Below are 15,981 nucleotides of genomic sequence, written 5' to 3'. Positions count from 1 at the left end.
CATCAAAAAGTTTTTGAAAGTACTTATGCAACAAATCGTGACAGAACTGGATGCTGCTTTTGTGATGCCAAGTTCCCAGTACACTTTAGCCTATCAGAAAAGGTCAGTAGTCCAACTCCGTGTGCAATGGTGCCTATTCCATTACGTTGATTCTGGCTAATGCAACAGAATAAAATCACAAATGGTTCACTTTTCACATGAAACCAGCTACAGTAAGTGCGCTTTTATTAAAGAAGGGTGCATAGGCTGGAAGGCTCAAATTCTGTGTACATTACTCATATGAAGGCCCTATTGAGGTCAATGGAAGTACTTTCAGAAAGTGGCACACAACACAAAACTCTAGGGGATGTTTGCAGGAAGTGTCCAGTGGGCAACGTGTGGCCTGGGAGCCATATGCAGCCCATGGATTTCCCTGTGTGCTCCCCTTCCCCATGCTCCTCTCATGCACTGAGGCACTGGAGCCTTGAACTTCGTACTCCTCCCAGCACTTCTGTAATGCCACAAATCTGCTGATGTGCGCTTTGTCCCTGCTCGTCCCCCTCCCTCCCAGAGCTTGAACACGGTAAATCAGATGTTTAAAGCTGTTCAAGCTCTAGGAGGGAGAGGGAAGAGCAGAGACAGAGTGCGAATCAGGTGATTCATGGCAGTCAGAAAGGATGGAGGGCAGGGGAGGAATATGAAGTGTGGGTCTCCAGTGCCTCAGCGCACAAGAGGTGCATGGGGAAAGGGGGTAGGCAGGGGGCTGCAGACCGCAGCTTGCCCACCACTGGTCATGTGGCCCACTAACATAAAGAAGGGCCATTCATGCAGCTTACTCACTAGTGTTGGTTACCCATTGCTGATCTGAGAAGTAACTCTCCCCAGAGACAACTTTCCCTCTGCTCCTATTCATAGTGGACATTACCCCATCCCGGAAACAAACTGAACACCTTATTTAAAAAAATAGTCTTTAAGGTGCTTCTAGTCTAACAAAACATGTAGATGGTATCATGCGCTTTCATGGGCACAACCCACTTCTTCAGATGAAGTGGGCAGTGCTCCCAAAAGCTTATCATATCTTCTATATGTTTTGTTAGTCTTTAAGGTGCTACTAGGCCAGGGGTGGGCAAACATTTTTGGCCAGGGACCACTTCAAAACTTTTTTAAGTGGCCCCGGGCTGCCCCGGAAGAGGGTGAGGCCTAAAACAGACAGGGCGGGAGGAGACTTCATACGCTCCCCTGCCAGTTAGGATCTGGGGGCAGGGGAAGCACACAAAGTTTCCTCTGACCTGCCGGGAGCATGTAGCACTTCAAAATGCTATGTGCTCCTGGCAGGGCAGAGGAAACTTTCTGTGCTTTCCCCGCCCCCAGGCCCTAATTGGTCTCCTCCTGCCCTGCAAGGAATATGTGGCACTTTGAAGTGCCATGCGCTCCTCACAGGGCAGGGGTAGAGTAGAGGAAACTTTGCGCGCTCCTCCCGCCCCCAGGCCAATCAGGGCTTGGGGATGGAGGAGCACGTGACGTCTCCATCCACCCTGCCCACAGCACGCAGCTCTTCAAAGTGCTACATGCTCCTGGAAGGGCAGAGGAAACTTTGTATGCTTCTCCTGCCCCCAGATCTTAACTGGCCTGGGGGTGGGGGAGTGGCAGGGCCTCTGCGGGCCAGATCAACCTGCTTGGTGGGCTGGATCCGGCCCATGGAGGCCCTTTTGCCCACCCCTGTACTAGACTATTTGTTGTTTTTAAAGTTTTTCCTGTTACAGACTAAGTCAGATACCCCTCTGAAGCTTCTGAAAGGGACCATCCAACACTCCTCATGTGAAATCCCAGGCCCCCCAACATTCATCACTCAGATTCAATGAGTCAGTGTAACAAAGCCTCTTTGGTCCTGCTTCTGTCTCAGTGAAAAAACCACACAGAGATCCTTTTGCTGGTCCAACACTCTGTTCAGGGTATTTATTATTGAGTCCCGACACCTCACAGTAGACCTAGCACATTGCCTTGCAGGGGAGAGCAATCCCTCTCTCCCACTTACTATTAGCACCTCCTTCCCACAAGCCCTTGCTTTCCTGTGCTACTTTGTGGGTTTTAGCTAATGGCTTTCTGCCCTGCCCCACCAACAAATTAGGCACAGGCTAGCATAGTCAGCTCCAATCTGCTTTGCCTGCTGGCTCTGGCTTTTATACTTAGCACTCTATCACAGGCTATGTCTACACCGACAAGGTATGGTGACAAAAGTGCTGTCAACATGTAAAAGTAGCCAAAAGTGAAAACTGGTCAAACCAGTTTTTCTGTCTCACATTGCTAGCACCCTGTTGACCATTCATGACCACATTGCTAGCACCTGGTCAACAGACAGCGCAAAGCAATGTGGGTAAGCATCTCACAGTGCGGTGTTGTGGGACAGCAGAGCTGCTCTGTGAGCTCTCTAGGCTGAGGAATTTCAGAACACCACAGCAGTCTCTCCAGCCCAATCTTGTCAGGGAACATCTAGATACTATTGTAATGCAAATGATAAATTAGAATAATCCTTAATATAGGTTTACTGTAAGTGAGCTCAATAAAAATAATTTAACATTGTCAGGTGATTCACATGAAAGTGTACACAAACAGGACATTGCAATAAACCATTAAACAGAGAGGGCCGAGGGCTCATTTTTGCATTTAGAGTAAAACATGTTACAAAAAAAACCCAATTGCTGCAAAACATGACAAAAGAGCACTGATATTTCTGTTAGTTTAGATCAGGGGTCTCCAAACTACGGCCCACGGGCCGGATGCGGCCCGCGAGGCCCTCTCATCCGGCCCGTGGAGACCTTTTTGTCTGGCCCCACCTTCTTCCGCGTGCCGGCGAGATTATCCCTGAGCTTGAGTCCGAGCATTGGTGTCAGCGGGAGAAACGGATTCGCAGGCGGCTGCGCGAGGCCCCAGCGCGCGCACGGGACAGCAGGTAGCCCAGGTCAGGGACGGCTCCGCGTGCCGCTTGGCCGGGCGGGCGAAAAAGGGGGGTCTCGAAGGCGGGCTCCGGATCAGACCCGGCGGCAGAGGATCGCGGGAGGCTGGACGGAGGGGAGGAAACCCGACGGTGGTTTCTCAGGGGCTAGGAGCGAGGGGCTACTTCTCCGGGGGCGGGGCTGAGGAGCTGGTGCCCATTGCAGGAGGCGGTCTGGTTGCTGTGGCACAGCCTCTGGGTGACGCTGTGCCGTGCCTAGCGCGCTGCCCTGGTCCCTGCAGTGCGCCCTGAAGAAACATCCCTCTCCCTTCCATGTCTGGTCTCTCTCATCCACAACCCAGAGCAGCACCGTCCTGCCGGGTATCAGTCTGTGGGAGCGTTGGGCACTGCTTTCCAACTTCCTTTACCAAGTGATAACGTGTCTGCTTTCAAACCAGCTTTTCCCATTAAAATGCATGCCCCTTGTTCCATGGGGCTATGTTACAAATTGTCACCTCATTCCCTGCATGATAGGAGAGCGATCACATCTCTTCAAGTGTGAGTGTCTTAGGCTGAACATATTGCCAGGATTATGTTGCTTACAATTTTCATCACATTGCGCAGGTGGAAATGAGTTCTCAGCAGTTTCCCCGTTCTGGAGCCCCTCCTGCAGGACTAGGACAAGCACCACCCCCAATTTCAAACAGTGATTTCTAAAGCCAGAAATGTCTGCTATTTTGGCATCCAGGAAACAATTTCACCATTCACACTAATACAGGTGTTCATGTGTAGTGTATCAATGTGTTATTAAATAATAACTGAATAAAATAATATTAAATAAATAATTAAAACAACATCCATGTTTTGATTGTTTTTTATTTGGACCTCAAGTGTGTAGTCGGCCCCCGAACTGCTGTTTGATAGTTAATGCGGCCCTCGGGCAGAAAAGTTTGGAGACCCCTGGTTTAGATTAATTCTCTGAACTATATCACAATTCTAGATTCAGACCACAGTAAGTCAAATATGTCAGTTGCTTATTTTGAAAATGAATGTCTATGGTTTTGTTCATACTGCAGTTTATTAAAGGCTAATTTCCAAACATTAACTTAAAAAATGTGACTGTTATATTTTCTTTCCTGCATAGCATCATCCTGCTGTCTTATCTGATCAACAGGGTGTGGTGCAGTTGACATCCTCCTAAACCACAGACTATGGAGGCATGTGAAAATCTGTTTGATCATGCTTGACTGGTCTGGTTTTTAAAAAAAGAGTGCCATATTCTTTATCTGCCTGTGTAAAAAAGAACATTGCTAATCTAAATCTGAAAAAGGCTCTGTGCTGTCCTTCAAAGTTAGTCACTTGCTTTTCATGACTAAAGGTGCAAGATGAACACTTATACACACTTCATATAGATCTAAATTCACACTCCAAATGTGTGTGCGCCTGTATACTGACATCACTCCACTTTTAGGACAGAAATCGTTGAGTATATGGGAATGATCAAGGTTCTTTAGGTTCTAGCAATGAAAATGTAGATATTAAATTAAAAGAGATGCACTGTCCTCACTAACTGAATTTTGCATTGCCTATACTACACAAAACAGCCATAATGTTTACTCAGCCTGTTGTTCTACTTTGGAAAACTGACAGACATAGGAAGGAAAGATGCTAGCTGCACTGATCTAATCACACAGAAATAAAAAGGCAAGTTATCCAGAAAGGGTTAAAGATTTCTATCCTTAATTGGGCAAAACATTACTGTTGGATAGGATACAGAGACCCTAATCTCCACTATGGGCAGCTAGGTTTAAACAATCTCTACTAGTTTATGAGATGGTTTTAGAGTTAAAGTATGGAGATAACATGAGAATTAAAACAAAACAAAACAAAAATTCCTGGGTCCTGCTCTTTTTAAAAAATGCACTTCACTCTTGTTCATATTGGAGTTTATTAAAGACTAATTTCCAGTAATTGTACTAAACTCACCAATGAGGTGTTTAATGGAACAGATGCTGTTCCCGCTGCAAACACCACATTACTGAGCATTTAACAATGTCCATCTTCAAGTACTGTCCTGCTGATGCTATCATGGGCGGCCTGTACGTAGGCACACTCAAGAAATGTGGTCAGCTGATGAAAACTTGCTCATCCTACATAAGATACCCCTCTCCATTGCCTTCTCACATGTACCATTGGGGAGAACCCCTTACGCGTCTTTAATGAAGAAATTCCCAACTTCATCTCTCAAGTATCACTGCAAAAACAGAACTACCCCTCCTTTCACAAGTGTTAGCAGCGGAGTGTTGGAAAAATGTCTATCTGGGGAATTTCTAACGCACTCTAAGAATGAACAGCCTCTTGACACTTAAACTGAACTAAGTAGAAGTTATATCCACCATATATTTTAGAGAGTTTGTCGGTTTGATCAAGAACTGCTCTCCTAAAAGGCAAGAGCTAGAACCAGAAAATTCAGTATACAGCTTCCTCTTATCATAACTTAAAGCAATACAAAGGTTTGGATGTGCCAGAAAAACAGGATGTTCCTGCAATGGGATTGTTTCCACAGGCTGTATCTCCCTTAACCAGGACTCCCTGGTCCAGCATGGACCACGGATCTTCCGGGACCACAGAGTCCAGGAAGAGGGAGGTCTGGTGGTGGGGCAGGAGCACCGTAAGGGGCACTGGCATCTCAGCTGGGAGGGTGTGTGTGTGTGTGTGTGTGTGTGTGTGTGTGTGTGTGTGTGTGTGGCATCTCAGCTGGGAGGGTGTGTGTGTGTGTGTGTGGGTGTGTGTGTGTGTGTTGGGAGCGGGGAGGACGGACGGCATGGCAGGGAGTTCTGGCCCCAGTGGCTAGAGAGCTCTAGCGTGGCTGTGACTGTGGACCTCCAGCCCCAGACAGGGAGTTCCGACCCCAGCAACAGCCAGGGAGCTCTGGCCTCATCCCTGGCCATGGACCTCTGGCTGCGTTCTGGCTCCAGCGGCTGGGGAACTCTGGCTTGGGCTACGGAGCTCCAGTCCCATCCTCAGAACTCCAGTCCCAGCTGTGGAGCCAGGCAGCTGAAGAGCTCTGCCCCAGATGCGCAGCTCTGGCCGTGGTGTTCCAACCCTGCTACTTCTGGGGCCAGAATTCCATAGCCAGAGAGCCCCAGGGGGGCTGAGGCAGCAGAAGGGACAGGAGCCCTAGGCCGGTGGCAGCACAGCCACAAGGGGAGGGACATTCTCTGGGTCAGCAAATCCCCTTGTTTGGGACCAGTCAGGTCCCCAAGGTGCTGGACCAGCGAGGTCCAACCTGTAATAAAGCCAAACAGAAAAAAAGACAGAATCACCAAATCAAATACCATCCTCGAGATTGACATAAGTGAGCAAATGTTGAAAAGACTGATCCAAGTTGACCCAGAAAAATAGGATGAACGTGGAATAAGATTGCTTCTCAATAAACTTTACAGATAAGAAATAAAATGGAGAAATCTGGAGTAGTGCTCTCTTATGGCACAGGTAAATCAATGCTTACGGTTTAAAAACCAGACAAAAATGTTATTGGAAACCAAATCAAGAATATGCTTTTTGTTAAAACATGATAGGTGAATGATAGGAGTTTGTAGGGATGAAGGAAAAAAATACACTTGATGGAATTCACATTTCAAAAAATTGACTAAAAAACAAATGGAATTTTTTAAATCATCCTTATTTTTAAGAAATCCAAAATAAAAATTAGCTTCATAAAAATAACTGTATTTTTTAAAAATGTAATCATGTACATAAAGCATGTACATTTAAAAAAAAACTTTATTCAGTTAAGGACTTGAGCAACACCGGGTAAATCTGCTCGTATTCAATAAAATTACAATGAGACCCATGGGATCTGATCTCAAGCCTCTGTGTTGCCACTCTTCCCACCTACTATGTCACCAGCCTGGCTGTGGCTCTCACATCACGTATAGCTAGCGAGACAAGAAATTTTGTGTGTGTTGTAGAAGTGTTATCAGGAGCATGGTGGTCCCAATGCTAGCAGTCAGGCTGCTCTCAGACAACTGCTAAACATGCAAAGAGTCACTGTGTTAGCAGTAGACAAGACTTCTAACTCATTACCAGAAGTAAGAGTAGTTCGATACACCATCTCCATCTGCCACCAAACAGATCCTCCAATAGAAATGTTGCCAAAACTCAAGAGAATATTTGATTCAACAAACACATCTCTGAGTATGCTCTAAAGGCAGCCAAACCAGCATTCTGCTGAATTAGAGACAATAATTCCACAACTGAGAATGCCAAGACGCCAACCCACAGAAATTCAAATCACTGGACAGATACTAAGAGAACCCTAGCTGAAATCAGCTGTTGGAACAGGGAAATCAAGTCTCTTTAAACAGAGGCCTAACTGTAGAATAATTGTATATATATATATATTTTTAGACGTGCTCTTCTTTTGGAATACAGTACCAGTGATCCCTTGAATAAACAGGAAGCCTGCTCCAGACTGGTGCTCAGGAGATGTGAGATCTATTCTCAGCTCTTCCATGTATTTGCTAGGTGAATGGGGAAGAACTGGACTTTGAGTGCTCTGGGAGTGATAGAACTATAAATGACTGTCAGAAGTAATTTATACATAAAGATGCTAGAGACTAGGTGGAGCAGAAGACAACTGGCTGAGAAAATGAGACTGAGTGGCTGTTGCATTCCACTTTGCCAATAGTGGGTGCTCTGGTAAGGAAGTGCTATAATAGTGACAAAGAATATACAAAACAGATATTTACAAGTAGTTTAGTTCTGTATGTAAAGTGAGCTTGGTATATATTTTTCACTTTTCAAAAAGATTATCATCCATTTTTTTGTTGAAAAATTATAGCTATAGTTTTATGGGCCAAGGGTGTCAAATAAGTATTACTGGAAAGAGGAATTTCATCTTTCCCAGGTCTGTGAAATACAGATCTCATGCCTTCACTAGAGTCCGCTCCATGGACCAGAGAGACTGTTTTCCTTTCTAATGGAAATAAAATTTTATTTTTAATATATCTATAAACAAGGTAGGTTTGGTGCACGCAGGAGACATGCAAGGGACAATGAAGAAGAAAAAGGTGCATTCCTATTGGATTTGACCCTGTGCAGTACAGTGCTGGGTTCAGAGAGAAATTAGAAGAGAGAACAAGGTTTTAACATAGGACAAGTCCAACAGCAAGATTGCCTTGACATACACATAAACCTAGTTATCTTTTCTGCAATTTCACTGACTGACTGAGCTGGCTAACGGGTAGCTTAAGCTATGTAGTTAACAGAAACTAGGACAAAACACATTTTGTTTTGAATTTTTTTTTTTTTTTATAAAACTCAAAGACAATGAGGTTAGCCTTTGTTCATACGTATTACCATACAGTCTTTAATATCATTAGCACATACTAGCTCTCAAATAATCTTACTACTGTGGCAAAGCCATGGCTGTGCCTATGGGTCCTGTGCTTCTGGAGGATAATGTTCAGCCTCAGAGTCTCCCTGTGTCCCACTACACGGCCTCTTTCTTTTTCTTTTTACTGGAGGCAGGGTTCACAGCATACTGAGTCATACTCATTACAGGCTAGTCCATAATATGGAGGTAAAATCCCTCTCTAGTCCCGGTCTCCCTATTCAGGGAGAAACTCTGAAGTGGTGTGGGAAGGACTGGGGGTAACCTGGGCCCACCCACTACTCCGGGTTCCACCCCAGGGACCCTAAGACAGCAGCAACAGATGGAGTTTGTTCTACTCCCTGTCTGGCAACTACTTCCCTGGGCCACTTCCCCAAACGACCCCTCCCAGTATTTTTCCTCTGGCACCTGTTCATCCTACACTCTCTTCCTGCCTTGCAGCTTCCAGCTCTCGCCAAAACTCCTCTCACTCAGCACTTTGGCTCCTTCCTGCATGACACCTAAGTAACAGAAGTGGAGCCCTTTTAAGCCAGTTGGCCCCAGGTGGTCTAATGAGCATGACTCTCTTTGCTCTGGAATGCTCCTAATTAACTCCAGGTGTTCTAACTGGCCTGATTGTCCAGACTGCTTTTGGAAAATTCCTGCTGCTTCTAGGCCAGCCTCAGTCAGTTTACTCAGGGAACAGAGACCTACTTAGTTTAAGGCTCATATATTTTCCTTCTAACACTCTTTTGTAACCCTCTGACCTGAGCCTGTCACACTATATATTTTAGAAATGTACATCTGTCTCTGTCTGTCCATCCTTCTGTAAGTCTATTTGTTCAAGAGCTCCTCCTAAATGGTAAGAGCTAGGAAGTATGCAGCTTCCTCTTATCCTAATTTAAAGTAAGGTAAAGGTTTGGTTGTGCCAGGATAATGGGATGAGCCTGGAATTCAACTGTTTCTCATAAAATAGAAAGAAAAGGGTGTGGCAGGAGGGAGTTATATTGTAGAATAAACACAGGGGGCAGCTAGGGGCCAGAGATGGGGACTGGGACAGATATAACCCTATTGGGCCAGCACTGGGGAGATATCAAACTTGTAAATGAAATTAAGTTCTGCAGCTTAATGGGTCCCTTAATGGATCTCAAAGTTACCATATTATGACAAGCCAATTTCAAAAACCAGCTTGAAAAGGAAGCTTCAGAACTTAATTTCATTTACAAGTAGGTTTAAACAAAGACCTTTACTGGATTACCTACTACATTCCACATCCTAATGACATAAAAAACCAAGGACTGGGTACATAAGAATACTCAGAACTCACTCTCTCTGCCTCCTTTAGCATGGACACTGACAATTTTATTCCCATTTTTTCTCTTCTTTTTCCCTCCCCATCCTCTCTCTTTCTCTATTTATTTTGTAACCTGGACCCCTTAACTCCATTCATCTGAAGAAGTGGGTTGTGACCATGACAGCTCATGATACAGCTACATTTTTTGTTAGTCTCCAAGGTGCTGCAGGACCATTCGTTGTTTTTAAAACATTTTCAGTTAAGGTATGTCTACACTTGATCCCTAGTTCATTTTTTGAGGAGTAACATTAGTTCGAACCAAGGGGTTTGATTCGAACTACCGCATCCTGGAGCGCACTTCCTGGTTTGAAGCAGATGTTGAGCAGAATAACGCGCAGGTGAGATTAAACTAATGAAGCGTGGGATATTTAAATCTCTGCTTCATTAGCAATTTCAGTCAGCTACATTTGCATCCCTAGCTCGAACTAGGCAGCAAGTGCAGACGTACCCTTAGAGACTAACATGGCTACCACTCTGAAGTTCCTTTCAAGGGGATGCTTTCAAAGTTAATTAACAACAACCCTACAACTTAATTTCTGTTCCTCATCCAAACAGCTTGCTAGAGTTGACCTTTTCTAAACCACAGTCAACAAAGATCCACCAACTACTGCAACTCTATGTAAAAGAGAAACAGCACCTTACATTTAAAAAAAAAAAACTTCAAAGGGAAGTTAAATTAGATGGCATGGCTCTGAACTTATACAAATTGGAGCACAGCACAAAATATTCTGTTGTCTATATTCTATAGATCATCTCAAAAAATCATAGATAACAGAATTTACTTCTTCAAGACCACAATATGATATTTAAGCAGCAGCAAACTTTTTGTTTAATTTGGCAAATTGATAATATTATGTAGGGCTGGGATATATAAACTTGCACCAATGGATTATGCACTCAAATTGCACAGAAAGACAATGGGATTTGTGTACCTAACTTTGTTGGGTACTTTAAAAAATCCTATTCTATCACAATGTTATTGGATTCCTGAACATTTAAATATGTTGCAGTCCCTCTTACAAACTGTGATTTTTCACAGTCCTCCTACCTTTCTCATATAATTCCTCCATGGCTCTCCAGGTTTCAGCTCGGACTTCACGATTACTTTTTCCAGGAACTTGTGCATCTGGCCAGTGTATCAAATAAAGATCTAAAAGGGAAACACAATAAATTTGAATAGAATAGAATATATAGCAGGAATGGGCAATAATTTTTAATGGGGGCCACTCGAAGATTTTGGTAAGTCGTCAAGGGCTGCACTTCAGTGGAATGGCAGGTGGGGTATAGAAAGGAGCTTAGGATAGAGAACTGGGATGCACAAGGGAGTGTGGGGTCTGACAGGGAGTTTGCGTGAAGGAGCGAGTTATTATTTGGGCAGGGGAATGGGGTGCAGGGTCACGGAGGGGTAATTGTGTGCATAAAAGGATTCTGGCCTGAGGGTGGGGTGTAGGAAGGGGTGCAGGGTCTGGGAGGGGAGTTATGACCCGAAGGAGCTTGGGAGAGGGGATACAGAGGGTTTGAGTGGTAGCCTGGGGCAGTTAGTTGGTAGGGGAAAGAAGGTGAGGTGCCAGAGGCAGGCTCAGTCAGCAGCTCTGCAGGAACCTGAACCTCCCTGCCCGTGTGCTGCTCCACGTGGCTATGTTCCAGCACAGGGAGGAAAGGAGGAAGAGAGGGAATGGGGGTGGGGGAAGGGGCTTCATTTACTATCCTTGCCTTCAGCAAAATTTGTCATCTCCTATTAGCTGGAAACCAGCCAATGGGAGCTGAGGGATTTTGCTAGAAGGTGGGGACAGCGCGCGAAGCTTTCTCTTTTCTGCCCAGAGTGCATAGCAATTAGCTGCCTGTTGTTTAAAGTGGCTGTGGCTGCTCTGTAGTAAGGGTGCCAGGGAGGTGGCCATGGGCTGGCTCCGGTGGCTTGGAGGGCTGAATCCAGGCCACTAGCCACCTCTTGCCCACCCATGATATATAGCGAGTGATGCAGCAGAGCAGTTTAATGGCATTCTTCAAACCTTAGCTGTACTAAATCACTCCTAATCTATCTCTATCAAAAAGTTTTTGACTATTACTAATAGGGAGGTGAATGTGTACCGAAGTACATGGTTAACCAATGAGCATGGGTGTATCGATTAACCCATATGGTTACATGCAGCCCCCCCCCCCCACTCCTGCACTGCTGCCACTGATACAGAACCACCTGCTCTCCTGCCCTGTCCTGCCACTCATACAGAGGCAGCAGCGCAGCGAGAGGGAATCAGGAGCTGGTATTTGCGGGGAGCTTGCTTTTAAGCTGGCTCTTACCTCCCTCCCCATTGCACATAAATGTGTAACTGCTGAAAATTTCAGCACATATTTTAACATCCCTAATTAGTAAGTGACCAGTAAGTATACTTCCTTTCTTGATTTCATAAACAAAACCCTTTACTACTTTAGGCCCCAATGCTGAAAACATTCAATTAATATTATTTGTGTTACAGAAGCATCTAGGAGCCCCAGTCACAGATCAGGAATACACACCCATATGAATGGTGCTTAGCTTTGAACATTGAAATCTAAGGGTAGTACTCTAATACATATAATGCATAATAATAATGCTAAACTCACACCAACTCCAGTAGAAATTAACAAGAGGCTAAAAGAGTAGGATCAGATGTTTGTCTGATTATCACAGAAGTGCCCATCAGCCTCAATCCTGTGAGAGGTAAGAATACTCAACACCAATGGTGTTGCATTCTCACAGAAGGGGGCCTTTGATGCTCATTGAAAGAATACTACTGTTTATACATTTCTCTGGGAAATTACAGTACAATCATTCCTTCATGCTGTTATATACTAGAATTGGTAGCATTATGTGTTTCTAATGCAACTAGCCAATTAGCCCGTCATAAGACGGGATTTTCAGGTCTCTCCTCCACGTCGATCTTCTCTCCTGAGCCTCCGGTCTCTCGCTCTGTCTCTCTCTCTCTCTCCTCCTCCTACTGCCTCCCCCCCTCTCTCTCAGCTCTCCTCCACCTCCTGCCTCTCACTTGGGGGACCATGGAGCCCAAATGGCCGTTTAGGCTACGCACTCCCCGTGCCTCATGCAGGGTACGGAGCCCAAACGGTCGCTTGTGCCGCTTGCTCCCACGCAGCAGCCTGGCTGAGCAGCGCAGAAGTCAGCCGAGCGCCATGGCGGGAGGCGAAGGGGGGCGGGGAGGTGACATTCGCAGCCAGAGGGTGGGGCCTGGAGCCGCTTTCACGCCACACGTCACCGCCCCGCCTCCCTTCCCCTCTCACTGTGGCACTCAGATGACTTCTGCGCTGCTCAGCCGGGCCACCACGGGGGAGCAAGCGGCTGTTTGGGCCCCGCACTCCCCATGCAGCACGGGCCGCCCAGAGGGAACAGCCAACATTTCAGGCAACAGCACCCCCCACAGGGAACAGCCAGCATTTCGGCGTTACAGACTCTCAGACACTGGGCTACTATTTATATGATGCTCTTTTACCATTACAGTAAGTTACAATTTTTTTATGCAGCACAATTTATATATATTCATTCTGTTAATCTTTCCATGAAATGAGGATTCATTTTTCCTTCGCAACTAATATTTAAAGCAGAAGAAATGACCCAAATTGGTACCATAGCTTTGTGTGCTGAAAAAAACTAAAATAAGAACGGGCATCAGATTTGTTTGCACCAGATCAGGTACACAGAACCTAGAACCCTGCCCTTTTACCAAAAATGACACATTTCCAAAACAATTTTAAAAAGGAATAATTTGTACATCCTGGCCAAATCTGACTCAAGACGGACAGCTGAAACTGTATTTAAGAACTAGCTAGAAATGTTTTAAAGGTAATGAGCAAACTCAGCTCCCTCTGAAATCAATGAGCAGCTGGATCATTGGCACTTTCAGAATTTGGAGTTTATCAATACCTTTGAAAAGGCATTTTATTTAGATTCTTAAATATGGATTCAAGAGCCTAATTTCAGGTACCCATATTGGCCATTGCCTTGTACTTCTAGTCTAGTGAAATCCAGGCTGCAGCTTATGAACTACATGTGGCTCATTAATGTGTGTCTGTGACTCTTTGCAGCACAAGATATTAAAACACTGTGGCTGCGTCTACACTGGCATGATTTTGCGCAAATACTTTTAATGCAAGAGTTTTTGCGTTAAAAGTATTTGCGCAAGAAAGCGTCTATACTGGTCTGGGACTCATCGTAAGAATGATGCGCTTTTGCGCAAAAGCGCGTCTACATTGGCGGGACGCTTTTGCACAAAAGCAGAAACCCGGAACCATGTTGAAGAGGGCAAAAAGGCAGCAGCCCTTTCCAGGGGCGGGGGCTGGAGCTCCTTTGAGACACGTGCTTAAAGGCATCTCCCCGGACAGCCGTTTCTCTCCTGCTGCGTGCTACAGGACCTCTTGCAGGGACTGACTGCCGTAGCAGTTCCATTTGTGGTTGCCCTCTGCCTTTTTGGACACCACTGCCTTGTGCCTTTAGTGCCTTTGGCTGATTTTTTTATCTTAGCTTGTTTCTTGTGCCATGGAGCCAGGGGTGGCTATGTGCCTACTCTGGCTCTTTCCGCCATTTTGGAGTGCCTGCAGCTGCTGCTCCAGGCTGCTGCAGTCCTCGTCCAGGACCTCAAGGCACAGGTCGCTCTGGACTCCCTCACCAGAAAGGCCATGGCGTCCCTGTGCCATCCTCACCCCAGCGTGGAGAAGCTATTGTGAAGACTGGACACCAGTACCGACTGGTAGGACCGGCTGGTCCTGAGGCAATGGGGCGACCAGCAATGGCTCCAGAACTTTCACATGCGAAAGCGGATGTTCCTGGAGCTGTGTGCCTGGCTCGCCCCTGCGCTCCAGAGAACCACCACCTGGCTGCGGGCACCCATCCCGGTGGACAAGATGGTCGCCATCGCAGTATGGAAGCTGGCCACCCTGGACAGCTACCAATCGGTCGCACACCAGTTCGGGGTGGGTGGATCGACCGTCGGTATGCAGGTAAGTCCCAGGGAGGGGGGGGGGGGGGAGAGTGCTGCACTCCATTCCCAGGGGCAGCCAAGACTCCAGGCTGGGTCACCCGGGGGTTTGGACCGTCCCTCCCTTGCACAGGCCTGCTGGTGGGAGGGGAACATGGGGCATGGGGGCCCTGGTGCGTATGTGTGTGTGTGAGGACAGAGGACATCATGGGAAGGGGGGGGGGACAAGGGAGCATGCACTCACCCTGCCTTATGTGATGTGTTTCCGTGTTTCTCTGCACCCTTCTGCAGGTTGTCCATGCCATCAATGACGTCCTGCTCCCAAGTCTCATCCGCCTGCGCGACATGGAGGCTACAGTGGCCGGCTTTGCTGCCCTCGGATTCCCCAACTGTGGGGGAGCCCTGGATGCAACCCACATCCCTGCCCATGCCCCGGAGCATCGAGAGGCCCATTTCATAAACAGAAAGGGGTACTTCTCAATTTTACTCCAGGACCTCATAGACCACCGTGGCCGCTTACTGGACATTTATGCGGGCTGGTCCGGCAGGGCACATGATGCCTGCATCCTACGCAACTCCAGCCTATTTGGCAGGCTGGAGGCAGGCACTTACTTCCCCCAGCAGGAATTTACTGTCAGGGATGTGCCCATGCCCACATGTGTTGTGGGGGACACGGCCTACCCCCTGCTGCCCTGGCTAATGCGGCCCTACATGGGGCGGCCGGACCACAACTGGGCCCGGTTCAACGACCGCCTCAACCGGGCCCGCAACCAAGTGGAGTGCGCCTTCAGGCATCTGAAAGCCCGGTTCCGTATTTTGCTCACACGTCTGGAGATGGGTGAGCAGAATGTCCTGGAGGTAGTGACCGCGTGCTGTGTGCACCACAATGTCATGGAGCGGAGGGGGGAGGCCTTCCTCCCGGCATGGATGGTAGGCGAGGGCCAAGCCTACGATCAGCCCCGCACAGCTGCCATCCGCCAGGTGCACCACGATGGGGTGTGCATCCAGGAGGCCCTGACTGAGATGTTCTCCCAGGCCCCACAGTAGGGTTGCCTCTGTCTCCCTTTACATCTCCCTCCCATCCCCTACCCTTCCCTCCTCCCCTCCCCTTACCTCCCAATAAACAACAACACAGTTTGTTTGTTTTTAACACAAAGTTGGAACTTTTTATTTACAATGGGGAGGAGGGAGATGTAGGATAGGAAGGGGGGAGGCTCTTACCTGGGAGGGGGAGGAGACTCTTAACTGGGGGGGCGGGAAGCTACTGCTGGGAGGGGTGGCCACTGTGACTGCTTCTGCAGGGGTGGACTTACACATGGGGGTGAGGCCGCGTTGGGGCAGGCAGCACGGGAAGGTGGGCAGGAGGGGCAGGAGC

At 47.1% G+C, this 15,981-nt stretch overlaps 1 protein-coding gene across 4 annotated transcripts in view; it reads right to left on the bottom strand.

Moving 5' to 3' along the window:
- Nucleotides 1-15,981, bottom strand: part of LOC102450245 (putative oxidoreductase ZK1290.5) — a 120,569-nt gene that overhangs the window by 40,991 nt on the left and 63,597 nt on the right. For all 4 annotated transcript variants that reach the window (XR_016350267.1, XM_089780548.1, XM_075936618.2 and 1 more), the window contains exon 3: nucleotides 10,691-10,792. Coding sequence is in view for 3 of the 4 variants with exons in the window: in XM_089780548.1 (XP_089636674.1) it covers nucleotides 10,691-10,792 (102 nt within the window). In the remaining variant the exon portion in view is untranslated. The remainder of the gene's footprint in view (nucleotides 1-10,690; nucleotides 10,793-15,981) is intronic.

This window comes from Pelodiscus sinensis, chromosome 9 (assembly GCF_052426305.1).
Source record: "Pelodiscus sinensis isolate ZL-2025 chromosome 9, ASM5242630v1, whole genome shotgun sequence".
Taxonomy (NCBI): domain Eukaryota; kingdom Metazoa; phylum Chordata; order Testudines; family Trionychidae; genus Pelodiscus; species Pelodiscus sinensis.
The sequence above is the reverse complement of the archived record's forward strand: the minus strand, read 5'-3'. Positions and strand labels throughout refer to the sequence as shown.